Below are 27,807 nucleotides of genomic sequence, written 5' to 3'. Positions count from 1 at the left end.
CATTAACTCTGGTGCTGAACCTGTGCAGGAAGTTTCAAAGAGAACTTGTTAAAGGATATTTTGCTAAAGGTTAATTCATGGCAGCTATAAATCAACATGTCTGGGAATTAAGTATTTATTCTGAGGAGTAAGGAAAAATTTGCTTTACTGATATTCTTCCCTTATTCATGAGTATTCCATAGTGATGTGCTGTACCTTTGTACCATCAGTAGGGCTCAGAGCAACAGGTGAGCTGGGAAACGGTGAAAAAATGAGGTAGTGGGGAAAAAAGATGACAGATCTGCCATAGGAGGACTGAAAATATCACTTGTACACAATGCTACTGTCAGGAGGTGTTTTTTCTTACCCAATAGTTCAAACAGTTGCTGTTATTGCTGTTATTCATCCATCTCCTCAGGATTAAAATGGTGACGTGAACTGTGGCCACAGGCACTAAAAGAGTTTGGTGTGTTTGTGAAAATGACGTTATCAAAAAGCTCACTGTTGTGGTGGTGGCCAGCAGGATTTTCTTGCCTTTTTTTAGTTTTTGCACTTTCTGTACTTTTTGGTTTTGCTCTGGAGACACTTGTAAAGAAAAAAACAAAGCCAATTACTGAGTCTACCAAACTGTGTTCCTGTAATTAGGGGGGGACCTTAAGGTGATCTGGTTCCTGCAGTACTCAGAGCAAACCTGATTTCCACATGGATGAGGTCACTTCAGCCTGGAGATGTGGACAAAGTGACCAGTCCGAGGTGTCTGACCTTAAACCTGTAATTCCAAAGGAGGAGAAGCCGCCTGCCTTGGATAGAGCCCGCTTGGAGCTCTCAAAAATCAGCAAAAGGATTGTCCTGGTTGGCTTCTAAAGCAGCTTCTTTGTTAAGAACAGAAGGAATGCATAGAATTACCTGAAGGGAGCCTACAAGAAAGATAGAGAGGGAATTTTTACATTTTACATCCTGTCCCTGGCGGGACAGGACGAGGGGGAATGGATTTATACTGACAGAGAGTAGCTTTAAAGGGGATATTGGGAAGAAATTCTTCCCTGTGAGAGTGGTGAGAGGCTGAGATGGAATTCCCAGAGAGGCTGTGGCTGCCCCATCCCTGGCAGTGTCTAAGGCCAGGTTGGATGGGGTTTGGAGCAACCTGGGATGGTGAAAAATGTCCCTACCCATGGTAGGAAGGTGGGACTTTAATGGTCCCTTCCAACCCAAATCATTCTAATTCTATGATTCTACATAGCCAGGACTGCTCCTAGACTTGTACTCAGCAGGAAATATTTTGCACTGAGTAGCTCAGTGCCCTCCTTGCTCTGCACTGCTCTTGTTTTCAATCCTTCTGAGGCGTGTTGTCTGTATTGACATTCCCAGCCATCCCTTTTAAACCTATGGATCCTGGGAATGCTCTGGCTGGGAAGAATCAAGAAGGAATCATGAGGTTTCTCTGCCTGGAGACATTTCTGTTCCTGTTCCTGAGCCCAGAAAAGCATCGTGGCAGTGTCTGTGTTCCCACACGTGCCCACAGTGCATCCACACACATCAAATGTTCCTGGGAAAACAAACCCCAATCCCAGCATTTGTCCAACTGGAGTTTTTTGTCTGCTCCTTCCCCTCTTGGTTTAATCCAGTGTTTCCTCAGTCAAGCAATTGAATTAGAAACTGTTTATATTTTCTTTCTGAGGAGCAAAGAATGTTAATTGTAGCTGAAATGCCTTCGAGTGATTCTTTCCTAATGTCACATTTCCATAAAGTCTAGGAAAGCTGTGCTTTCTGCTAAAAGAGTGCAGCAGCAGAACAAAAATGCTAAAAAAGTGGGTTTAGTGTTCTGAATGCTGGACTTGGTGTGGACTGGGACTTTGGTGAGGAAAGCAGAGAATAAAAGAAGTTCCTTTACTCCCAAAGTGTTGTGTTAGACTAAGAGAAAAGACAACAGATTGTGCAGACAGTTGGAGAAATCAAAGCTTAGGAGAATTTTAATTAATATGAAAAGCCATGATCTCAGTGTGTACAGAGATGTCACTGTCTGGGCTGGAGTAGAGAGGAAGGGAGTGGAAAGCAGCTTTAATTCTGCTGTCCTTGAGTTCCCAGGTTGTTACTGGGGTTTAACTGGAGCATGGCATGGATGAGGATGGTTCTTCTCCTCAGGGATCTTGTCAGCCAGGAAAAGTCAAGCTGCATCCCTGTTGCTGGTACTTCATGGCCTCCATTCATGGAATCAGTAAAGTTGGGAAAGCTGGAAAGTTTGCAAAAACCTCTGAGGTCATCGAGTCCAACCATCCCCAAGCACCACCATGGTCACCCCCAAACCATGTCCCCAGGTGCCACATCCACACGTTGTTTGGACACTTCCAGGGGTGCTCACTCCACCCCTGCTGTGGGCAGCCTGAGCCAGTGTGTGACAACCCTTTCCATGAAGAAATTGTTCCTAATATCCAACCTAAAGCTCTCCTGAGGCAGCTTGAGGCCGTTTTGTCTCATGCAGTGATTTGTGATCTGGGAGAAGAGTCTGACACCACCTCCCTGCACCCTCCTGTCAGGGAGTTGTAGAAAGCACAAAGGTGATCCATGACTTGGGATTAAGGAGATCCTGATTTATTCTGGCCAAAATTTGCTTTCTTCATCCTGAGAGGTGACAGGTACCATGGCTAAACCGAAAGTTTGAATTATCATCGACTGGGATATTACACATTGTTTGCTTACTTTTTTTCCCTTTTTTTCCCCTCACTTCTTTTTTTTTTTGTTGTTGTTGTTGTAATGCTTTAGATTTTTTTGAAAAGGACCCAGGGTTTAATCATGCCATTCCCTGTGCTGAATGCTGTGAAAATTCTTTGTTCCAAGTCAAATGGAACACCATTATAGCACTCTTATCATCTGCTAAAAAAGTAATAAATTGGGTCAAACTGATCCTAGACATAATTCTGCCGATGTTAATGGCTTTACATCAGGAAGAAATTTCTCTCAGCCTGTTAATATGATGATAAGATAAAAATGTGGCTACCAAGGAGCAAACAAGCCTTGGAAAAAGAAGTTCTACTCTCACTGATCCTGCCCTGTTTCTGCAATGTTTGAAGGTAAAAAACATTGCAAGAGTGCTAAATATTGAAATTATTGCTATTACTGTTTTCTGAATGGGTATGGTGAGGGAGGTGGTCAGGTTTCTATTCCATCCTTCTCCTTTGAATTTTTGGCTCCAGCAGAACTGACCCTGAACCAGTGGTAGGTGCAGATGGGACCATTATTCTTCACCGCTTCATTTATTTTGTTTTAGCAAATGGTTTCATTTTCTCTCCTGCCTTGTTGCTCTGTGTTCAGGGCCAGCTCAGCCCTTCTGCAGGTGTTCAAAGGTGTTCAAAGACAGGAGCAATGTGTAATGAGCTCTTCCCTCGTGTCCCAGCTGCCTTTGTGAGCTGGTCAGAAGTCTTTAGGTGAAGCTAAAATTAAATGGAAAAGTATAGGCTGGGATCTGGTCTTCAGTCTGAGCTGAATTTAGGCTGGAAAGCACAAAGAAAGGAGGATCCAGTTTGCATTAAGTAGGTCAGTTTTTGGGTGGAGAGGGGACCTTCTTCTTCTGAATGTGCAGAAGTGCATAATCCAAAGGAGAAAATGGAATCCATATCCAAATAATCCAAATAATCCAAAATGTGGAAATAGAAGCAAACAAGATGAGATTCTTGCACAGGGAGAAGCAGAGATTTGGCTTCCCACGGTGTACCTGGCATGAAGCTGCTGCAAGGTGCACCAGCCCAGATGTTAACCCTGGGAATGAATTCCAAGACCTTTCCTTTCTGTCTCTTCTTCTCCCTGCCCAGATTGCCCCAGGCAGTAGAAGAAAAAAACCTTCCCACCTGGCTCCTGGTGTCCAGGGAAGGGAGCTGAGCTGGGGAAGGGGCTGGAGCCCCAGGAGTGGCTGAGGGAGCTGGGAAAGGGGCTCAGCCTGGAGAAAAGGAGGCTCAGGGGGGATCTCCTGGCTCTGCACAAGTCCCTGACAGGAGGGGCAGCCAGGGGGGTTGGGCTCTGCTCCCAGGGAACAGGGACAGGATGAGAAGAAATGGCCTCAAGCTGTGCCAGGGGAGGTTCAGGATGAATATTGGGAAAAATTCTTCATGGAAGGGGTGGTCAGACATTGGAATAGGCTTCCCAGGGCAGTGCTGGATTCCCCATCCCTGGAGGGATTTCAAAGCCGTGTGGATGTGGCACTTGGGGAACGTGGATCAGTGGTGGCCTTGGCAGTGCTGGGGAATGGTTGAACTTGGTGATCCAGCCCTGATGATTTTATGATTTTATAATTTTATAATCTCACATTTGTGTCTCAGCAGTGGCCTGGCTTTACCAGGACATGTAGGGAATGTGCTTCCTGAACATTCCCTCTAAACCTGGAGTTAGGAGGCTTTCAATAGAATTGTCTCTTATTTTGAGACTCCTTTGGGATCCAGACTCCAAACTCCCTGGGCAGCTGTTAGAACCAAGGGCTGTCACACCGAAGTTGGGCAATATTTTGCAACCAGCTCCCACTGTTCCAGATCTAATTAACTAGGAAGAGCAAAGTACTTTTCCAAGTCTTCCCCAAAAATTCACACAGTCCAACCCCAAGCCTCTGAAGATTAGCAGCATCTTTCATACAGCAGTTGGGATTTATGGAACTTTGCATAATAAAGAGAATCATTTCTATGGTCTGCTTGAGGGATGACTATTTCAGGCAGCTCTGGAAAATAAAATAATGAATTAAAAATGGCACAGCTTTGCAGCAGAACTGCATTGGTTGCTCCTGCTTTTCTGCCAGGCAGTTTTGATCCACCAAAGTGCAGGAATGAGCAGTGTCACAGCAGTTATGGAAAGTGAATCCTGCAGACCAACTGAGTGGAAAGCCAAGTGTTTCCTTGCATAGTCATCTATTTATTGCCTCTGATTCTCCTCTAATTCCTTTATTTTCCACATGATAATAGACTTTTCTCCATGCACACCCATTGTTCCCATGAAATAGAATTTGTCTGCACATGAGATGTTCATATAACGTGTGAGGGCAGAATTCATCGAAACAATTGAGCTGCGAGCAGGGACCTCACTGAGTTGCATTTTGCCTCCTTTATTCCCATCTTTTCTGCATTTGAATTGTTAAACAGGAGCTCTGCTGCAGTGTCAAAGAGTGCCTTACAAAAGCTGTTGCCATAGAATTGCACCTAGAAATGAGTTCTTTTTAAATCACTGGCACGACAAGTGGTTATTTATTTGTACTCAGGCCTGTTTAACAGCTCTTCATTACAAGAATGGCCCAGAGTTTGAGGAACAACTTGTCCATTACAGCTCCTGCTCTCCCAGTGTGTTCCACAAAGAGCAGATATGACTTTTCACATCTTTTCAAAGAGTTCTCAGAAAATAACTCCCTCTTTTCTCACCTTTTCCCTGAATCCCTGGACTGCCCCTGTGCTTGTCACACTGGCAACACAACCTCGCTGGGATCCCACAATGGTTTGGGTGGGAAGGGACCTCAAAGCTCATCCAGTCCCACCCCCTGCCATGGGCAGGGACACCTCCCACTATCCCAGGTTGCTCCAAGCCCCGTCCAGCCTGGCCTGGGACACTTCCAGGGATCCAGGGGCAGCCACAGCTGCTCTGGGCACCCTGTGCCAGGGCCTTCCCACCCTCACAGCCAACAATTCCTTCCCAATATCCCATCCATCCCTGCCCTCTGGCAGTGGGAAGCCATTCCCTGTGTCCTGTCCCTCCACCCCTTGTCCCAGGTTCCTCTCCAGCTCTCCTGGAGCCCCTTTAGGCCCTGGAAGGGGCTCTGAGGTCTCCCTGGATCCTTCTCTTCTCCAGGTGAACACCCCCAGCTCTCCCAGCCTGGCTCCAGAGCAGAGGGGCTCCAGCCCTCAGAGCATCTCCATGGCCTCCTCTGGACTCACTCCAGCAGCTCCACGTCCTTCTGATGTTGGCCCCAGGTCTGGAGCAGCTCTGCAGTTGCCACCTGAGTAGGGCAGAGGGGCAGAATCCCCCCTCCCCTGCTGGTCATAAAACCCCTTTTGAAACCCCTCCTAGGAATGGAACTTCTCCCTGGCTGCAGCAGAAGGCATTCCCGTTCCATTCAGAGGGGTGGCACAGGTGTCTCAGGGGATGGGTTGGGATCTGTTTTCCTTCCCTTTGCTGCTCCTGCCTCTCGTTATCCTCGGCAGTAGTTCCATGCTGGAATTTGCCTGGCAGCTCTTTGGAGCAGGATGGGAGGAGGAGCAGGGGCAGCCGGGCTGGTGCCTGGAGACTCAGCTCATTCCCTTTCATTCCTGGCTCCAAGGCTCACTGGGGTGACCTTCAGCTCTTCCTGCCCATTGTCCTCACTCACAGAAAATGGAGATAGTTTATCTTATCTTCTAAGGGGCTTTGAAATCCATGGATATATGGATTTTTCTGGGACTGAAAGCTGGAGGAAAGCACAGGCAGCAAGGGGAAATCGGAAGTTGTGTTTTATCTCCTGGAGTCATAGAGAATTTTAACTGATAAATTTTGGTATTTATACATCTAAATTGTTTTATTCAGCTGAAGAGGACCTATGTATCTGAATATTTGGCATCATTTTAATCTCTGTTTTAAAGGTCTGATTCCTGTAAGATGAAGTAGATGCTCCAGTGTCATATAAAATCTTCTTTGGGCACTTTATAATCGCCCAAATTTTGCAATATTTACTATTACAAGCTACATACAATGTCTGCCCCCCAAACTGCTCTGTATATTTAATTAAAGCATAAATTTTAATTGAAATAAGGTTTCAGACAGATCTTTACAGCTCTGCAGGACGTGACTTGGTGGCTTCATCCAGTCCTTACATATGGAGTGAAAATTCACTAAATTCATTGGAGTTACTTTTCATTTCTATTCAAGTTACTGACAAAATATCTGCCCCTAAAGCTTTTGTGATTTTAATATTAAATATAATAAAAGTTTAATAGCAAAGGTAATAATATTTTTAATATTAAAATGTAGATGGGCTGTACCATGTTGTCTCCCTCTTTGACAACCTTCTATGAAGATCGGGTTTTAAAAGTCATTCTCTAACCAGCTCTCCAGTGAAGGTTTTTATTCCCCCTAGAAGTATTTAAAATGCTTCTTTTTGTATCTGAGTCGAATGCAGCAGCATTTCAGTGCTACAAGCCAAGGCAAATCTTATTTCATTGTAGAATTCCTCCATTTACAGAACCAAAATCCTAATAAAAAAAGAAAATACACTTGGAGAGGGGGAAAAACATCCCAAAGCCAGAAATTTCTGCTTTTGCAAGGATAGTGGTGGTGGTGCCATTCCCTTTGAAATAATTCCTCCCTAATTGGTATCCCAATGTAATGGGTAAGTGAACATATTTCACAGCAGCAGCTGTTGGATGTTCAATGACTGGAAAATACGGCGCTGGTGAAGTGTGTGGAGTGCTCATCCCATCAGGAGGAGTAAGTTAATCATACACAATTCACTGAGCACTGGAGCTGCATTTGCAGAGCAGGGGCTGCCGTTTAATTGTCGTGGGCCCTTTTTCAATATCTTGCAGGATCTTTTGTCTCAGCTGTAGCAGTTTTGGTTGCATCCCTAAAACTGTCAGTCTTCCTTATTTTTGCAAGGGCCTAACAATTCCTCCTTCACAATGCAGCTTAAATTGGACCAGATGCTGCATCAATAGAGCAGTCTGCCCATCTCAGAGGCATTAAGCCCAAAATTATTTAGAAAATTGAAGCCTTTAACATACTCTGGATTAATGTGATTAAGTAGAGCTTGGTTTAATTCATAGCCATCTATTCCTTTATTAATAGCCATTTCATCAACAGGAGCAGCACATATGGGGACAAGATGACTGAAAGTTAAATTGATTGCTGGAAGCCTGGAAGAAAAGCATTTAATGTTTCAATAATAACTGATGTAAGACTTCACTGCGGGGCATTTTGGATAGATTTAGACCAGCTTATAAGCACAGTATTTATTAGTATCTTTTAATTTTTATTATAAGCTTGCTAAATGCAAGTTGGTGGGGTTTTTTAAAATTATTTTTGTTTCTGCATTTGATATACAAGATTTATAAAGGAGAATCTCTCATGTGACTGGTAACAGCTGGGCCAGGCCATAGAGGAGTTGGGACTTCTGGAAGACTTAGGAAGAGATAAAATAGAAGAGAGGTTAATTTGTTATGATTATTTGCACACATCCATTTCTGATCCTAGAACCGTTCTGGGTGCTGAAGGAGTGTGTGAGAGCTCTTGCATGGCCCATAATACAGGGGGGCATCCCTCACACGCTTAAACCCCATTTGTGGGGAGGGTTCAGGTTTGTCCCGGCTTATTTCCCAACTCAGGAATTACGTCCATGCAAATTTATACATGGAACCATGGAATAAAAAATTCATTGGCTAGAATGACAGAATCCCAGAATCCCAGAATGCTTTGGGTGGGAAGGGACCTTAAAGCTCATCTCATTCCACCCTGTGCCATGGGCAGGGACACCTTCCACTATCCCAGACTGCTCCAAGCCCCATCCAACCTGTCCTTGGACACTTTGTGTGTAGGGAGAGAGGCTTTTACAGGATGATCCAATAATGACCCAATACCCTGGAGTGATCATTCCCACAATTTACAGTTGAAGAGTTCTAATCCCAGTGCCTGGGAATGTTGAAGAGATCTAATCCCAGTACCTGGGACAGCTCACACTCCTGTGCATTTCCAAGTAAAGTCAGTCCTAAATTCTGCTAAAGGTAATTAAGATGCCAGAGTTTCTTTCTTGGCATGTTCAGACTGGTCTGATTCACCTAAAATAAATCTCTGATTTAAAATGGAGAATGACAAGAACAAGCTGTGATTTGTGGCCATGATTAGAGTCAAGGTGTAGAATCGTGGAAATTTTGGTTGGAGGTCTTTACTCCAAGCTCTCGTGGGAAGCAGGACCATCTTCAACACTCAGTCAGGCCATCAGGGGCTGTGTCAAGCCAAGTCAGAAAGAGCTCTGGAATGGAGGTTTCGGACTGATTGGTCTTCTGGCGACAGAGGTTCTTGAAATGTTGAGTTGGAACATTCCATGTTGTGGGATATGGCCATTGCCACTTGCTGGGCTGTCTATCCCTGCTGAGGAAAGAAAATGTGGAGCTGCTGGAGAGAGTCCAGAGGAAGCCATGGAGCTGCTCTGAGGGCTGGAGCCCCTCTGCTCTGGAGCCAGGCTGGGAGAGCTGGGGGTGTTCACCTGGAGAAGAGAAGGATCCAGGGAGAGCTCAGAGCCCCTTCCAGGGCCTAAAGGGGCTCCAGGAGAGCTGGAGAGGGACTTGGGCCAAGGGATGAAGGGACAGGACACAGGGAATGGCTTCCCAGTGCCAGAGGGCAGGGATGGATGGGATATTGGGAAGGAATTCCTGGCTGTGAGGGTGGTGAGGCCCTGGCCCAGGGTGCCCAGAGAAGCTGTGGCTGCCCCTGGATCCCTGGAAGTGTCTAAGGCCAGGTTGTACAGGGCTTGGAGCACCCTGGAATAGTGGAAGGCGTCCCTGACCATGGCAGGGGGTTGGAATGATATAATCTTCATTTTCCCTTCCCACCCAAACCCTTCAGTGATTCCATGATATCCTAAGAAGATAAATAATGTCAAGCATTTCTCCCCTCAGTGTTACAAAACTGCATTTTATTCCAGGTTGGATTTATGTAACCTCAGCTTTTGGCCACAGGATCTTCCTGTGCAACAAAACCAGAGCTCATTTCAATATGAGAAAAAAAATCTCCAAGGAATGGTAGCTCTGAGAAAGGAAATTTGTGCCCCTCCTTTTACCAGAGTTGATGTTCCTAAATTCCAACAGTTCTCCAAGGATTAGGGATGTACAATGACCCTAAATGAGAGCACAGTGATCCACATTATTTGCATCTATTAATTCCCTGAGTTTTGGGTTTTTTTTAATAAATTAACAATAGTTTTTTTTCTCATTGTCTTCTAAATAATCTTGGGCATCCAAATTGGTCATTCCTTTTTGGATGAATAAATGCCAAGGAATACTGGTTTCACTTGAATTCAAAATCCCTTCTTTGCTTTTCTGAAATGATCCCCTTTAAATGGGAATAGAAAAAGGATACAAGTGACCTGTAGTTGAAAACTCTTGATTTGGGGCTGGTTGAACAGAAATAATGGATTATCAAATACAGTGAATGTTCATTAGGCTTAAACTGGAGGTTAATGGTTTTACTGGTCTAATGTGAATGATGATATTTACATTTCAGCAAAAGAAAACCAGCAAAAATAGTTTTTGTTTTGTGTGAGTAGCACCACACTGTTTACTGGAATTAATTTTATTTAATTGTATTAGTGGCTGAAATAAAAACTGCTCTTATTCACTTATCCCAGCATAATTAATCATGGTAATAATTCATTTTACGTGACTTCTCGAGGTTAAGCTTTGGTGCAGCCATTCATTAAAATTGAGAATTAATAATGTCTAAAAAGTTGGCCACAAAAAAAAGGAAAAATATCTGTAAAGATTTATTAAAGGTCAATGATTGATCTACTCAGCTTTGGTTTTTAAACCTGGTGTCAGACCTGGGTCGTGCAGCTGTAAAAGTCTCTCAGCTGGTGTTTGATCTGCTTCTGTGGTTAATGGGCTTTCTGGAGGGTATTTTTCACAAGTCCTTAAGAAAATTCTTCTCATCACTAAGTGAGGCTTGTGCTCAGATTCCAGGAATGAGGAATTCCTCTCTCCATGATCAGAAATGGGATATTCTGGAATGGAGCCTCTGATGATGCCAGGAGTAGAACAAAATTCTTGTCCCTGCAGGGACCTTCATGAGGGTGGTTGGGAAAAATAAAGTTTCAGTCAAGGAGCTGGAGTGAGAATGAATTCCCAGGATGATTTTCTGCCTCCAAACTCATTTGATTACCAGAGTTTTCAGGGTTTTAAACATCTTTTTAACAACCAGACAACCAATTTTGTCACCTTTTGTGATTTGAACTCTTCCTTGTTGCTCTTTGCAGACATTTGTACCATGCACCCAAGGCTGTACCTTCCTGATTTCCCAGTTTCTGACCTTACTGCAATTTTTAATATCTCTACAGGGTAAATTTTTAGGCCCCTCCCTCAACAACCTTGCAGGAATATCACTTGAGGAAGGGCAATGGCTGTAATTTATAATTAAAGGAAATAGCAGGATTTCTAAAGCTGTTTGAGAGAAAGTACTGTAAATTAAATGATTAAATATAATTTTAATTAATTATGTTTTATAGCTGTTCTAGGTATATAAATTGTCAAAAATTTATCTTTTGAATCTCTTTAATAGTTTCTGCTAAAGACTTGTTCAGCAAATAGTTGCTTGGGCATTTTTAGAATTTTCTAGAAATCTTTTACTAACTTTGGTGGACTTGGAAGTGTTTGTCTAGGACAAATTAATTCTGAATTTTCATCCCAGCTCTCTTTTTGCCCTCTGAGTGTCTGTTTGCCATGACAAACTTTGCTCTGTTGCCTTCTCCTTGCACTCTGATGCTGCATGGTAAAGCCAGGTTGCCTCTACTGCTTTTTGCAGATTTGTTTTGGGGAGATCAGGAGGGAAACAATGGTCCCAATCTTATTTATGTTTATAATAGAACTGTCAGAGTAGTTTAATAAAAACCAGCTATGAAAGAGGAGCTTTCAGAGTACAAATACAGAAATTTATTCTTATTTTTTGGCCTTCTGGTCTACAGTTCTCAGCTATTAAGATCTGCACAGTTTTTTCTAAGCTCTTTGATTTCCAGCTTCACAAAGAGTCAGAATTGTCCCATTTCAGAAACCAAGCCATTTATTCAGAGATCTCCTCCTAGTAGTAACCTCTTACTAGATTCACTCTAGAGAGACAAGGAGAAAACTACAATTTTTGTTATTCTAACAGAAAATAGTAAATATTAGAATATCTTACTCTCATTTCTTGTTTTTTTTAAATTCCAGATTAGTTAATATTTTCCAACTCTCCAGCTGTCCCCAGGTATTATATTTACCAGATGTCCCCAGGTATTATATTTACCTCCATTTATCCCTTTTCAAAGCTCTTCTTGGTGCATGACATATTCCTCACATCCCTATTATTCTTTGCTTTCCATTACACCCATTTATTTAAGAAAATTCTTTGTGTTGCGTAACAGTGGCACAGAGGCTTTGCAGCTAAAAGCTGTAAACTTTTAAGCAAAAAAAAAATCAATCATATTTTCCATTATATTGACATTAAACCAATTCCCTTTATAGCTTGAATCTGAGTTTCTAAATCCAGGTATATTGTTTATGTATTTATTGTTCATTTTTCCATCTAAGCTTTTTCTCTACCAGAGCAGACGCCCAATATTGCTTTGGTTTGGGACATTACACCCATTTTTGGCAATAAATCATCTCTTAAAATTATTTTCTGAAGATTTGGGTCTTCTGAGCCTGCTGTGTCCTGGAATATCACTCCCTTTCCAGCCAAAGGGGAATTCTTGTTTTCCATTTGCTTTCTTCAGAATGAGTCACAGTTGAGGCAAATGGGTAAAACTCAACATCTGGGCTATTGAGGAAGGGTTAGATGGGATATTGGGAAGGAATTGTTGGCTGTGAGGGTGGGGAGGCCCTGGCACAGGGTGCCCAGAGAAGCTGTGGCTGCCCCTGGATCCCTGGAAGTGTCCAAGGCCAGGCTGGATGGGGCTTGGAGCACCCTGGGATAGTGGAAGGTGTCCCTGCCTGTGGCAATGGGTGGAAAGGGATGAGTTTAAGGTCTCTTCCCACCCAAACCATTCTGAGATTCCATTATTTCCTCTGAGGAAACAATTCATTCAGCCCAAAATATCCAGCAGGAACCTAAGCTGAGCAGTTCAAGACTGAATTCTACCCAAACACAGAATCTAAAACTGTCGGTCACTAAATCTTTCCTGGAATGTGATAATTGTAAGCATAGAATCCCACAATGGTTTGGGTGGGAAGGGACCTTAAAGCTCATCCCATTCCACCCCTTGCCATGGGCAGGGACACCTTCCACTAGCCCAGGTTGCTCCAAGCCCCATCCAGCCTGGCCTTGGACACTTCCAGGGATCCAGGGGCAGCCACAGCTTCTCTGGGCTCCAAGCCCCATCCAGCTTCCAGGGACTACCTTTGCATAATCCATTTGTCAGGAAATGCAATTTATTGGAATGTAAAGGCTCCATCCATCGGATGTGTCAATTACGGGTTAAATTTGGGCTTTAAATGAGAATTTTTTTGATGTGAGAATATGAAGTTTTTCTATTCCCAACTCTGAAGCTAAAATATTTTAACTCTACTATATAAAAATGATATAGAACTTGGAGTTGGGTCAGAGTCTTCCTCATCAACCATGATGAAAAGAAGATAACTCAAAAGTCCCAACTCTTTGTACAGATGAGTTTGGCACAGAGAAGCTTCATTAAAGCCAAATGAACAAAGGAAAAAATCACTGATATATTCCCAGCCTTTAAGGCTCCCTGCATTACTTAATTTGACATTTTTATATTATAGATCAGTATGTTTCACCGAGTTACTCTTTTAGCAAGACGTATCACTTTTTCCTTTAAGTTTAGCTGATATTTGACGGGAGTGTCTCTCCCAGAAGGAAATCTGATCTCATTTGAAAAAGTCAGGAAATGAAGAAGTGGTTTGTGGGACACGGGTTTAGAGGACCTCCCCAAGATCCAGTGGTGCAACTGAGCAGTGACCACTTTCCACATCCATATCTAAAAGCTGTTTTCCATTCAGAATTCCCTGGTTTCCATCCCTTCCACTCTTGATCTGCCTTTCCATTGCTTTCTCAGTGACCCCATTTGCATCCCCTTCCTGAGGCCATGCTCATCTCCTTGAGTTAAAAACCTCCAGGGCTTTCTTTTGGAAAGGGTAAATGCATCCGGCACTTGGTGGCTGTCACTGAAACGACTTTTTGGGATTTCTTAGTGCCATGGTTGATCTCACCAGAGCTGTTCCTACAACCCCTTTCCCCTTATACATCCCAATTCAGCCCCTATTTCCTTTTATTGCAGTACTGCAATGAAATTCCATGTTTATTTCCAGCCTTGCCCTTCCCTCGAAGGTTGTTCCCCATTTGCAGGTACCACGTGTGTCCCTTTTTCCCTTCAGCAGAGATTTTTACCTCTGACTTCTTTAATACATTTTTGATTGAGTGGCCCCAGCGCAGCAAGAAATGGCTTTGTAAGACCATCCCATCAGCTCCTCATTGGACTTCTCCACAGAATTTATAAATTGAGACTTTATGTTTCTTTCAAACTCCTGATGAAGGGCTTTGAGAGCAACAGGCTTCGTAGCAGTCCCTGCAGAGGACAGATAAAAATGCTGCCATTCAAGCCTTGTTCCCTTCAGACATTTTTTTTTTTAGAGATGTCATTTAGACAATTCTTAATCCACTAAACACGTGCACTATCGATATGGGGGAGTGTTAATTTTTTAATCAGTCATGAAGTAATAAGTCAAATGCATTAATAAAGCCTAAGTTCCATGCTATTACATCGCACATTTATTACAGCCAGACTTGTAATTTCATGGGAGGATGAAATGGAGTTTGGCTGACAAGACCTGTATTCCATAGGACCATGCTGTTAATTATAAGCCCATCTTCAACATTTTTCCTTCACTTGGCTGAAATTAAATCAGAATATCTTTTCTAGGAGCACATTCCAACTGGGAACAGCATTTTGACCACAGGACCAGGCCAGAGGGAGTCTAAAATAATCCCTTTTTAAGGGCTTTTAGTGTGGACATTCAGCCTGTAAAAACATAACCTGTAATAAGTACAGTGAACAAGGAAAGTTTTGCCATCTCCTTTTCTTCCTACAGGTTTATGTAATTTATTTTTCCCTTTTTACTGGCTCTTCAGTGTACAGCCATTTTACAAATAAAAAGGCTTTGTAGCAGTGGTCTCGCTTCCAGATATTCTGTTCAGCAAAACCAATCAATATTCTGTTTATCAAACCCATTTTGCTGCTAAGGAGCACACAGGATTTTAGCAAACAACAGCGAAAATTTTTACAGCTCTGCCACATAAATTTTAAATACTTGCAAGTAAGAAACAGGTTCATTTAGCACTTTCGTTTTTCAAAAAAAACCCCATATTTTTTGTGAAAACTGCCAATCTTCTTTAATTTCATTCAAGTAGTTTACTGAAAAATACGAGAATTTCTGTGAAAAAAAATAACAATAACAGCATGTTCAACCCCATTTTTTACTGGCAACTTTATTCTCTTAATTTTGTTTTGATGGGGTAAAAAGCAAAGTGATTCTAGAAGGCACCAGAAATAGCAGTTCATTGTTTTTTCAGCAAATTTTCTTATCTTTATGAATTTTCATTTACTGGGTGATTCACCTGTCCTCTAATAAACCAAACAAATAAAATTTAATAACATTTTCTCTTCAGAGGCACCACACTATAGTTGCTGCATGAGCCACTTTCTGTAGGTGTTAGAAAATACTTGATTTTCTGTGGTCCAGGCAGAAATTTCTGGAAGTTTCTAGAATTTATGGACAATTTATTTTGATTTAGAACTGCAGGACTGGCCTGCCCATAGTGATAAATTGGCTTCTTGCTGGAGAGGATTGACATGTTTTGATAAAACTGGATAAAAGAATGTGGATCACGCTGAGAAGTTAAAGAATCATTTTTTCTAAAGCAGAAATTCACAGTGGTTAATAAACGAAGCATTATCTCCTAGTTCAGTGCTGGTAAAGTCATTAAAGTTGTATAAAATACAAAGAAGAAGGTAAAAAAAAATAGGCCCAAGTTAGTGCCTGTGTAGAAGTACAAAATATGGGTCGGTTCCATGAAATTCCCTCAGTTTTAGGCAAGAAGTTGAATAAAAATATTCTAATTGACCCTTCTTAAAAATCTCTTGATCTGGGATTATTTCCATTCTTTTCATTCTCATTGATTTGAAGGTCAAAAAGGAAAGGGAAAGGGGCACCCAAAATATGGGCTCTCGGTATTTTAGTGCTGAACCTTTGGTTTGTTTATTTAAAGAATAGGAAGGCGCTGGAAATTTCAGTAGTGATAACCATGACTTAATGAAAATTCCCAGGCTGGTTTGGAGAAAGGTGCTCAAAAGACCTTCCCACAACTTTTGTTGGTTGTACTTTGCATTTTCACTTGGGTCTAGACTTTGGGTAGCACAAATTGGTTTATCTCCAAAATCAGTGAGTGTTGAAGTTTGGTTGTGTTTCTTTACATTCCACATTGGCATCATGGCCCTGGCACAGGGTGCCCAGAGAAGCTGTGGCTGCCCCTGGATCCCTGGAAGTGTCCCAGGCCAGGCTGGATGGGGCTTGGAGCACCCTGGGATAGTGGGAGGTGTCCCTGCCCATGGCAGGGGGTGGGACTGGATGAGCTTTGAGGTCCCTTCCCACCCAAACCATTGTGGGATCCCAGCGAGGTTGTGTTGCCAGTGTGACAAGCACAGGGGCAGTTCAGGGATTCAGGGAAAAGGTGAGAAAAGAGGGAGTTATTTTCTGAGAACTCTTTGAAAAGATGTGAAAAGTCATATCTGCTCTTTGTGGAACACACTGGGAGAGCAGGAGCTGTAATGGATAAGTTGTTCCTCAAACTCTGGGCCATTCTTGTAATGAAGAGCTGTTAAGCAGGCCTGAGTACAAATAAATGCAATGAAATGATCTTTATGGTCCCTTCCAACCCAAATCATTCTGTGATTCTGTGATTTGCTCGAGTCAGGATGTTATTTCTCAAAAGAGCCAGGTCCTTTTTTATTGCAGAATCAAGGCAGGAGGGAGTAGTTTGGGAATTTTGGCATTGTAGAATTTAATTCACCCGAGGCAGGACCAGGTGGAGGTGAAGCCCATGTGGCTGCTGGGAGGCTCCCAGGTGAGCAGCTCTCCAGCCAGCCCTTGGAAGCTGCTCCACTTTGCCGGAGATAATTAAACGCTCCCTAGATCCAGCCAGTTAAAAAGAATGAGTTCTCTTCCCTAATCCCTCGGCTTGGGCACTCACCTGGGACATGATTAAGAAGGTGAGAATCTAAATGCTATTAGGAAGAAAAGGAACTGAAAAGGTGTCACTCAGACGTCTTTTTGTCCTGCTCTTCGCAGGGACGTTTTTGCCAGGGTTGGAATCCCCTCTGAATGAGCTCGCCGGAGTTAATCCTCCGGGAGCGGCCGTGTTTTCTAAGTGGGAAATGGATCCAGGATAAACAGACAATCTGCTCTTGGCACTCGGCCCTCTCTGCCTCGGTGTAATAAAGTCTTCCCATCTGTAGGGAGGTTCTTCAATGGTTAAGCCCCTTCCAGAGCTGAAGGAACCAAGTGCCAGCGCTGGAAATCTGATAATGGCTCTGATAAAGAAAGGTTTTCTATTTGCACAGGGAACAGCAAATGGAATTATATTTATAATTCCATAAATTATTTAAAAAACGTGATCCAGACATTGAGCGTTCTAGAAATGTTCGTACTCATTCAAACTTTTGCTGTGGGATATTAAAGATCAGCTAATTAAAAGCAGTGGGTGAACTGAGGACACTGTGACTCTCTGACGATATAAATGGACATTCAGGTGCAATTCTGAAGGAGGCACTGAGGTGAGGAGCTGGATGTCACTGAGACAATCACATCTCCCACTGATCATTTGAAATCCTTGCAGCTCCTCAATGTCAGGCTATTGAATTTCTCATTTAAGACATACAGCTTTTTGGAGAACAAGTGGGGTTATTGTTTCTCTGTGATTGCTGCCTCTCCATTTTAAAAGCTCCTAGAAAAAAAGGTTTGATTAGAAATATTTCAATTTTTTTTTTTTCACCATAGAGAGGAGTGGTGAGTTGGGTTGATGCTGTGTTCATTTGACACTGGGTTTACCAAGTGTGTGAAACACAAACTGAAACGGGATTATTCTGTTTTTGTTGTCAGACTCAAGCCTAATGCAAACAGTCACCAATGCCAAGATTGTTATTAGGAATAGCCACAGCATATCCTGAAAGAAAATCCACTGGATTGTGGAAAGGCTTTGAGGAAAATGAGAGTTGAATCTGGTAGGACCAGCAGCATTACTTCCTTTCTTTTCCCCTGAGGGTGAATATTGATTTTAAATCTATTCTAACAGTCTCTTAGCCACACATCTGAGGGTATTTTTCTTGAGGTCAGGCTGTAGTTCTCAGAGGAGCACCATTATTTCCTTATTCTGGGAAAAAAAGAAGGCTGATCCTTTGAACTTCTGGATTAGCAGGAGCAGGCAGTGTTGACAAGGTGTAATTGCTGCTTCAGTCAGGAGGAAAAGCCTCTGTTGTTTTTAAGTTCTTTAGGAAACTCTCCTGTGATCTAAACCCGTTAATCTTAGACAAGTAATTTGCTCCTGAGTGATAAAAACCTTTCATAAGCTTCATCTTGGCTTACAAAAAATAAAAATACTGAAGTCAGAAGCCACTCCTTAATCTCTTTTTAGTTATACAACGTTGGTTTGAGGGAGCTGGACACACCACAGGCTGTGCCTCTCCTTTTTTGTCTCCAGCAACAACCGAAGTCCCAACTTGGGCTCAAACAAATTCATTACTTTTTGCTGAAAGACCACATTAAACCACAAAATCTGGAATAAATTCCATCCCTGACCTAAGCTGGCTGTTACTTCTTGCTGTAATACAGAAAGACCATTTCACTTCATTATGAAGCCTGTTATCTCTGACTTGCATTTTTATTCTGCTGAATGGATGATCCTTCCTGCTTCCCACCACCCGAATTTGGCTTCAGGTAATGAGGTGCTTCCCAGGACTGTAAAAGGCAGAGAGGAATTGGGTCACAGTTGTGGAGATCCTGTAGGATGGGGGCACCCGGCTTTACTCCACCTTCCAGGAAACCTGGATATTCTCTTTTCATCCCACTGAGCAGATCCTTGTTACATTGGGAGCAATTTGATTTTATCCAGTCTAGACTACAAATATCCCAGATGTGTCCTCTCTTACTCATCTGCATTCCAGACTAAATTTAATCCCAGTCTTTCAAATCTCTTTTATCAGCTGGCCCAGCCCTCTGTGCCTCATTTGGGTTTTGTTTCAGGTGCCCCATTAGCTGATAAAATGCTGTCACACTTTGCCCCATCATGGCTCTTGAATATTTCCCAGCGTCCTTTTTATTGCTCTCTACTTTTTTTTAAAATTCAGATTTCTCCTCATGTCTCTACTGAACCCTCCTCAGTTACTCATTCTGATTTTTCTCATTTGGTGACAGCTCATTCAGGACCCATTACTGGGCCAGATTCACCCTGTATGAAATTCCCTGATTCTGTTGAAATCAGTGGAACAAATCTGGAGTTTGTGCTGGTGTAAACGAAATAAAAACCTCCCTGATGTGATCAAGGGACTTATTTTATCCCCACCAAAGGCAGATCTGGCTGTCCAGTGTATTTTTTTTAGGTATTTACTTCTTATGATTTAATTGAAGGATGGGATTTTTTCCCCATTCATGAATATGTAATGATGACAGAAATGTCTAATTTTTGAATTATAAAATATATAATATATATATAAAATATAAAATGCACATTGTGCAGTGGACTTTCACCTGAGAGGTCTGAGCACTCTCAGTTTGGAATTATTTGTGTGATCTCGTGTAAGCACACCCTTGGCATTTGTTTTTATCATCAATATTATTGATATTTTATAATATGATAATTATTTTCTAATCAATTATATTGTCCATGTCTCCACAGAAACAAAACCCAGTCAAGACAACTTAGACATAAAAGTTTTCACATTTTATTGCTCTATTTAGAATATTTCAAATATTTTGCTAGTTTTCAGTTACAAATTTGTTAGAATTATTAATTTTTTCTCCTTTAAGCTGACAAACTGCTGCAATAACAGCACTGTCTTCCCTTCTCATCTCTCTGCATGGTTATTTCACGATGGCCCTGTCTGAACAAACAGATTTATTAGAGTTCACTGAAATACAAAATATTGTGCAAAAAAGCTCAAGTATAAATGGTGCTAAACCAAAATATTTTTAGGAAAACACGAAACAAAACCAAAGGACTGTGCTTGGAATCTTAGAGACAAAACCCTGAGTGCACCTTGGCTAATTGTCACTGCTAAAATCTGGTTTTATTTTGAATTTGCAGGCAGAACTGGGCACACCGAGGCTGTCCGGGTGGTGTTTGAGCCACAAAACATCAGCTTTGAGCAACTGCTCAAGGTCTTCTGGGAGAATCATGACCCGACACAAGGTAGAGTGATGAGTGAGCCAGTATTTAATTATCTTACTAATTACAGCTGGGGTAATTAGTGTTTGAGCTGCATGGAAGAGATGAACCTTGAAATCACACTGGAGCTCAGGAATATGATTGCAGACATTTATTGACAGAGAAAGAGAGGGAGAGGGAGAATGGGAGCACAGAACTCACAGTGCCCCTCCTCCCTTACAGCTGCCTGGGCTGGGAAAATTCCCACAGAGTGGCACGGGAGACAATGGAAAATTCTCTTCAACTTTGATGATGACAATTTATGCTGTAATTTCTTTTGTCTCTTCAATTAAAGTGTATTTCTTTGCATCTTCAAAATTTCTATTATTTTAGTTTATTTTATTTTACTTTTCCTTATTTTATTTTTGAATTTTATTTTGTTTATTTTATTTTGTTTTATTTTATTTTATTTTATTTTATTTTATTTTATTTTATTTTGTTTTATTTTACCTTATTTTACCTTATTTTACCTTATTTTATCTTATTTTACCTTATTTTACCTTATTTTATCTTATTTTTAATTTTCATTTTAGTTTGCTTTACTTAATTGCATTTTCTTTTGCTTTATTTTATTTTATTTAATTTTATTTTAATTATTTGATTTTGTTTCTACCCAGGACCTTTATCCTTCATCAGAACCTGGGATTTTACATTTTTCAACAGTACTGAGTATATTTTATTATTAGAAAAAGGGAGCAAAAAAGGGGTAAGAGATGTTGTGCAGAGGCACTAGTGGACCATTCTACCTATTTGCCTTATCCAAACCTTTGGATTTAATTTATCCTTCTTGGCAGTGGTTTTGTGCTGACACGACCCACATCTGTGCAAACAGAAGTGGGAAACTGTGTGCAGAAAACATTTTGCATGTTTAGAGAGTTCCAATAAACCTCATCCCTTCTCCCATTTCCCAGAAACGCTGCACACAAGTAACTCATTTCAATATTTGAACAGCCATCGTAATTATGCCACTTGTTACTGCATCTGGGAACAAAAAAATTGCAGATGATACCTCCAAAATGTGATGCCATCCCGGGAAAAAGAAACTCAAAGAGGGATCCAGGGACTATTGTGGATAAGTGTCTTCCACTGAACCCAAAGTGGTTATTGCAACTTCTGCCTCTATGGAAAGGGCTTTAGTCAGGAGTTTTCTGCCTGCAGGGCCAGGAAATCAGAACATTCTGTGCAGTTCCTCTGTTGCCATCCCGGGGATCTTACAGAAATATTGCTGGGGATTCAAAGTGCGACAAAAAATGGATATAGAGCCCAGAAAACTGCCCCAGTGCTGGGAGTAGGCACGATGAAGAGAGATAACACCATGTCGGGGGGGTTAGGTTGGATATCAGGGAAAGGTTCTTCCCCCAGAGGGTGCTGGGACGGACACTGGAGCAGCTCCCCAGGGAATGGGCACAGCCCCAAGGCTGCCAGAGCTCCAGGAGCGTTTGGACAACGCTCTCAGGGATGCACAGGGTGGGGTTGTTGGGGTGTCTGTGCTGGGCCAGGGGTTGGACTGGATGCTCCTATCCAGCTCAGGAGATTCTGCGATTCCACGAACACTGTGATCAAACAATCCTTGCAGATACCTCATGAGAGGTTGACAACCCGACCCCAATAAACCAGAACAAGCTCCAGTAGCTGGGAGCTGAAGTTTGGAAAGTTCCACTGTGCAATGAAACAGCTCCACATCCCTCAGTGTAATTAAACACTGGAGTATTTTTTCCATCGCCATCCTTTCGAGTCTTTCAGATGGGGTAATCCATCATTTTAAAAGAGGGGCTTGATTCCAGTCCGGAGAAGGAATCCTGTGAATCTGTCGAGTGCAGTGGCCCACACTGTTGATTTATGAGCCTCCCTTTCCAACCCGCTCCCTCAGAGCTGTGTTCAGGTTAATTCATCGGCACCATCCCTGAAAAACTTGGAGCTCTGCATTGAGAGATGCCACTATGGCAGGGGGTTGGAATGAGATGATCTTTAAGGTCTCTTGCAAACCATTCCAGGATTGTCTGATTCTAAGATAATCTCCACCCTCAAATCACACTCCTGGGCCTTCCTGGTTTGCTTGTAGAAATGATGGAGTTTTTCATCCTGTCCTACCAGTTTTTGGTTTTAGACTTTTTTCTTGCTCTTTTTTTCTTTGGATTATCAGAAATTGGCCATCACCAGAGGGTGGCTTATTTCGTTCAGCCTGGAGAAGAGAATCTTCAGGGCGACATCACTGAGGCCTTCCAGTAGGTACAGGGAGCCTACAGGAAAGATGGAGAGGAATATTTACAAGAGCCTGGAGTGACAGGACAAGGGAGAATGGCTTCAAACTGAAAGGGAGTAGGTTTAGATGGGATGTTGGAAAGAAAATGTTCCCTGTGAGGGTGGTGAGGCCCTGGCACAGGTTGGCCAGAGAAGCTGTGGCTGTCCCTGGATCCCTGGAAGTGTCCAAGGCCAGGTTGGACGGGGCTTGGAGCACCCTGGGCTAGTGGAAAGTGTCCCTGCCCATGGCAGGGGGTGTAATGAGATGGTTTTTAAGATCCCTTCCAACCCAAACTCTTCTGGGTTTCTATGACTCTTATGGACTGCTTGTTTTGATGCATCAGGACAATTGGTCCACGTGTCTTGCCCGTATGTTTGGATTCATCCTGATTGCCAGGGCTGGGAACCGGTGGACAGGAGTATGGGATTCTTCACTTTGCAGGTATGAGAAATGGATTTCTGCAGACATAAGTTGGACAACACCCACCTAATCAATCTTTTGCCATGTCTGTAGTCTTGTCTTTGGCAGTGGCTGGGCTCAGCCTGTGGCTCACATAGAACAGGGAAGTGCCTGAAGGACCTGAGGGCTTTAGGGTGACTGAAGTTCATTACCTGGACACACAGAGATGTGGATGAAATGTAGTAGTTGTTATAACAGATCAGATAAACCCATCAATGTAATTCATGATTCTTTCTGGCTCTAAACCAAACTAAAATGATGGCATTATGTCTTTATATCCTCATACGACAGAGGTTCAGCACAGTTCCGGTCTGTGCTTTCAGAAGAAGGCTGGATGTGGCAGCTGTGTGATTCACTCTTGGATTTCTGGCAGCTGGGAAGCATCATCTGATTAGCCCAGGCATGAGGCCATGCTAATGTGGCTGAATTCCTTCTGGGAATGAGCTCCTGTCTCCGTGTGACACCGAGCCATGGAGACACCCGAGTCCTTCACACTGTCTCAGGCATCTGCGTGGCACTGCAGTGCATGGTGGAAACATTCCTAAATTTTTATCTGAGCTTGGATCAATAGAATTTCCATGTGGTTCTTCCATAATAATTTGCCAAAAGTGAGAGCATTACTTTACCCCTGGAAAAGATGGAATTGTTCTCGGAAGACTTTGCACACCCCAGCCTTGCACAGGTTGCTTTACCTGTGTATTTTTGTGGTTCCTTAATGCTGCACCAGGGGAGGTTCAGGTTGGACACCAGGAGGAATTTCTTTATGGAAAGGGCTGTCAAAGTTTGGAAGGGGCTGCCCAGGGAGGTGGTGGAGTCCCCATCCCTCGAGGTGCCCAAGGAACAACTGGACATGGCACTCAGTCCTCTGGGCTGGTGACAAGGTGGAGATTGGACTTAATCTTGAAAGTCTTGGAGGTCTTTTTCACCCTAAATTAGTCAGTGATTCTGTGATTTTGTTATTCTAATCTCTGTCCAAGAATTTTGCAAAGCTCTGCACATCTCATATACATTTCTTGATTTGAGAAAAACCTGAGCCACAAGGTCCCAATGTCAAATTTCTGTGTTTTGTAAGGCAGGGATGGTAGAAGATGTCTAAATTGGGATTGTTTCTTTGCCTTGACTTGTATCTATTCCCTGTTTTTAGCTGGCTGTGGGAAATGTAGCTTTATGGAAAGACACTGAAAGTGAGAGTTATCTCTCTGACCTACAATATTTTTCTCCTTTGCGGTTGAGCTGTGTGCACACAGTGAGTTTTATTCAGGCAGCCTTGTGGGAATGCAGGACTCAGTCTGCCAAAAATAAGATTTTGACTAAGAAGATAAATGAGAAGGTTTCTTATTCAAGAAATTCAGCACAATCTTTGGGTGAATCCAGTGTCTCACACAGCAAATGCCTGAGTTCTTGAGTACAGCTCCCACTCAAAAATATAAAAGCTCTCTGGGGTTTATCTTTTTCCAGAAGTTGGGATAAGACCATTTCATCCCTCCTACCCTCAGCAGAGATAATGAACTTATCTCATTGTTCTGATGTCATTAAACATCAAATGTGTACATTCTGTGGCAGATTAAGGCCTTTCAGGATCAGTTTAGTTGGTACCAAGCTGCTGAAGAGTACAGACTGCCAGTCCCACCACTGTTCATCATTGCACGAGTGTATTAATATTCAAAAACTCCTGCTTTCCAAGCAGTTGTCCTTTAGAAGAGACTGACTCCTCACTGGGATTAAAATTGTTCCTGGGAAGGAGCCTGGGTCTTGTTTTGGGAAGCTCTGGAGTATACAGAAGTCAATTGAAAAGCAGGAACCTTTGATCAAATCAAACAGTTGAAAGAGATCCTCCCTGACGAGCATCTCGGAAGTGTGGGGCCCTGACAAAGTCCTCCTGACTGTTAATTTAGGCTCTATTTTATAATTCATTAGAATTGGGAGACTGAAAAAGCAACAAACAGCCCCCTGACTTCTGCCAAGTGGCATATGGCTGTCATCTCTGCTCAGCCTCCAGTGCCCTGCTCAGCATTCCTGCTCTGCCAGGAAAGAGCTGATCTCTAAGAGGATTGCTCTGGATGGCTCTATAAGTGCTCGAGATGTTGTTTCTTTGTCATTGATAGAGAAAAGAGGGATGAATGGGATATGCCAAAAATACTGCAAAAAAAAATTTGTAGATAATTTTAATTTTTAAAGTTTACAGAGGTGTAGAGCAAAGTCTATATTGCCTGTTTTTTTAATGGGACCGTCCTCAGAGCTTTCCAGAATTTTTTAGGATATAAGCCTGACTGTCTCCTTTAAGTTGCACTCTGACCATGGTCCTGCTGACACCTGCTTGCTGCCTGTCTGGAGGGACTTGGACTTTCAACCCATCAGTTGTGTGCCTCTTCTGTAGCATCACAATTTCTGTAAAGTAATCTTTGACTTCCCTGTTAGGGAAAAGGGTGATTTCCTCCTCTCACTCCGACCTTTGAGCTGGATACAAGCTCTTTGTTGGTGTTGACACTGGAAATCACAAACTTCTCAGGCTGAAAATTAACCCTGCATGAATGGAACTGAAATGTGGTTTCCAGCCAGGATTTAAATCGCCGGGAGCAGGAATGGTGGTGGGATCACCCTTCTGGCATCAGCACCGATATGCAGTGCCTGAGCCAATTCCAAACCCCGCTGTGCTCCTGGACAGGGAGGAACGTGTCATACTGGATCAGGTCAGAAGTTTGGCTGCTCTTTGTAGGGTGTCAGAAACTATTTCTCCACACCTCTGGAAAAATCAATCTGATACCAGAGGAGAGTGTTTGGCATGGTACAAATGTGAGTCCTGTAAAGGACTTTAATCTTGGAATTCTCCTGACCTGTGTGTGGGTGAAGTCCTTCATGTGTCAGAGATTTCAGCCAGTCCAAGGTGACTTAAAAGAAAGGCTCCTTCTTGCTTTCATGGGCTGGACAGAAGTCAAGCAGACAACAAAACTAATTTCATTTTAGAGCAACCTGGTCTAGTGCAACGTGTTCCTGTCCATGGCAGGGGATGGAATGAGATGATCTTTAAGGTCCTGTTGAACCCAAACCATTCTGTGATTCTGTGAAAATGTGTTTGGGAGAAATGAAAAATCCTCTTGTCTCCTTCAGCTCTGTTCTTTCGTGAGCACAATCCAAAGCAGATGCTTGTTTGGGTAGTTCTGCTCCCCACATTCCTCAAAAGTGCCCAATCCTTCCCAGCCCACAGGAAACGACTCAGGTACAGGTACAATTCCCTGTGGTGAGCGCCTGTTGTCCACAAATCCCATCATTTTTCATTCCTTCTGGCTTTCTGTTTGGATTTTTGAGTTAGTGGCAGGGGCTGGGAGGAAGCCAGGATTCCATAGTTTTGGTCACCCCTTTGACCATGGGGTGAAGGACAAAGCCACCCATGACCACCGCTGCCCAGGAGCTTCTGGAATTCCCCTTGCAGCCTTGTTGATCCTTTGTGAATATCCAGAGAACCAAATTCATTGTAAGGAATCTCATTCCCCTTTTCCTGTCAGGGACAAGTCCTTATCTTGCCTGTGTTTGTGCAGGAAATGTAAGCAGGGCTGATATTTTTCCAGCAGTTGAGGACCATCTGTCCTACAACAAACTCATCACCTGCCAGACTCGTTCAGAACATCTCTCTGTCCATATGTCTTGTGTATCCATGATAAAGAAGAAATGTAGGAGCCATTTCTCCTCCCTGTGACCTTCCAAACACGCTGGCATTTAGCCTTGGTGCTGATGCAGGAATTCTCCAGATTAATATCTGCTTTTTGTTGTGCTGACCCAGTTTGCTCGCAGAGGGGATATTTATTTCTCCCCAGCTTTGAAGGCCTGTACTTTTTTTAGACATTGCATAAGGAATCTATCATCTGCAAATAATTAAAATTAGACACTAGAAATGACATTGTGTTGCTAATGAGCAGATGTGTCTACTTATACCAGTGGAAGAACAGCTGTACACATAAAAAACGCTGCAGCCACCCTAAACCAGCATTTGGTATTCTGCTACAGGCCTGGAACTTCATTTGTAGATTAAAGGGAAAAAAATAATCTTTCCCTGTAAAATATAACCGTTTTTATGTTTTGCCTCCACATTTTTGTAACTCTCTTCCCTTTATAATTTGAGTGAGATTTGTGAGTCTCAGATTAAAGCACCTTTGTCATGTATTTCAAACGTCATTAAGAGCCTTGATGGTCTCAGCATTATTACAAGGTGTAACGAAAAACAGTAGAAATATGAAATCTATTGTCACCAGGCATATTAAATATATTCAAAATAGAATTACCAGCCCCTCAGGGAGCCATTCTTGGTCCAATACGCCTCAATATTTTCATTAATGACTCGCAGGATACAGTGGAGAGGATGCTAATTAAATCAGTGTTAAAGACATTGCTGGGAGGCTCTTGAAGGAAGTGAATAAAGCACGGCTCTGTGTTGATAAATTAACAAAAGCCATGGAAATCAATGTGCCAGGACACAATAAAGATAAATGTGTGGTGGTTCCTGCAGGGTCGGACACTCAAGAGCAGAACTGGGTTGTTTGATCAGAGTCTTTCTATTGCCTTCTCCTAATTCCTGCTCTTTCCCATGAAATTCCAGTGGTGGGACAGCTGTTGATGGATGCCTACTCATCCCACCAGCAATGAATTTAGTCCCTTGCCCAAAATCACCTCTGAAATACCTGTGGCCTGTGTTTTTTTGAAAGTATTAAAGTCTTTGCCAGAGTTGCACTTTGAGAATGCAGCTTCATCTCCTTCCTGACCCAAAATCTTGTGTTTCATTGTTCCCACTCTTTGTGTTTCTCCAGGACTAAACAGGCATTAAAAATAAATAGGTGTTATTAGGCTGCTTTGCATCCCCAAGAATTTCAGCTGTCGTGCCCTAATTTGCACATTAGACTCTTCTTATCCATATAAATTAGAATAGACTTCTCCTGACCTATATTTGCAGTTTAGGAGATGTTGTT

At 42.6% G+C, this 27,807-nt stretch overlaps 1 protein-coding gene across 1 annotated transcript in view; it reads left to right on the top strand.

The window, feature by feature from the left end:
• MSRA (methionine sulfoxide reductase A) overlaps nucleotides 1-27,807 on the top strand; it is a 235,821-nt gene that overhangs the window by 114,942 nt on the left and 93,072 nt on the right. The window contains exon 4 of the mRNA XM_069011850.1: nucleotides 20,029-20,133. Coding sequence (XP_068867951.1) covers nucleotides 20,029-20,133 — 105 coding nt within the window. The remainder of the gene's footprint in view (nucleotides 1-20,028; nucleotides 20,134-27,807) is intronic.

The sequence above is a fragment of the Aphelocoma coerulescens genome, chromosome 3 (assembly GCF_041296385.1).
Source record: "Aphelocoma coerulescens isolate FSJ_1873_10779 chromosome 3, UR_Acoe_1.0, whole genome shotgun sequence".
NCBI classification, from domain to species: domain Eukaryota; kingdom Metazoa; phylum Chordata; class Aves; order Passeriformes; family Corvidae; genus Aphelocoma; species Aphelocoma coerulescens.
This window is presented reverse-complemented; position numbering and strand designations above follow the sequence as displayed.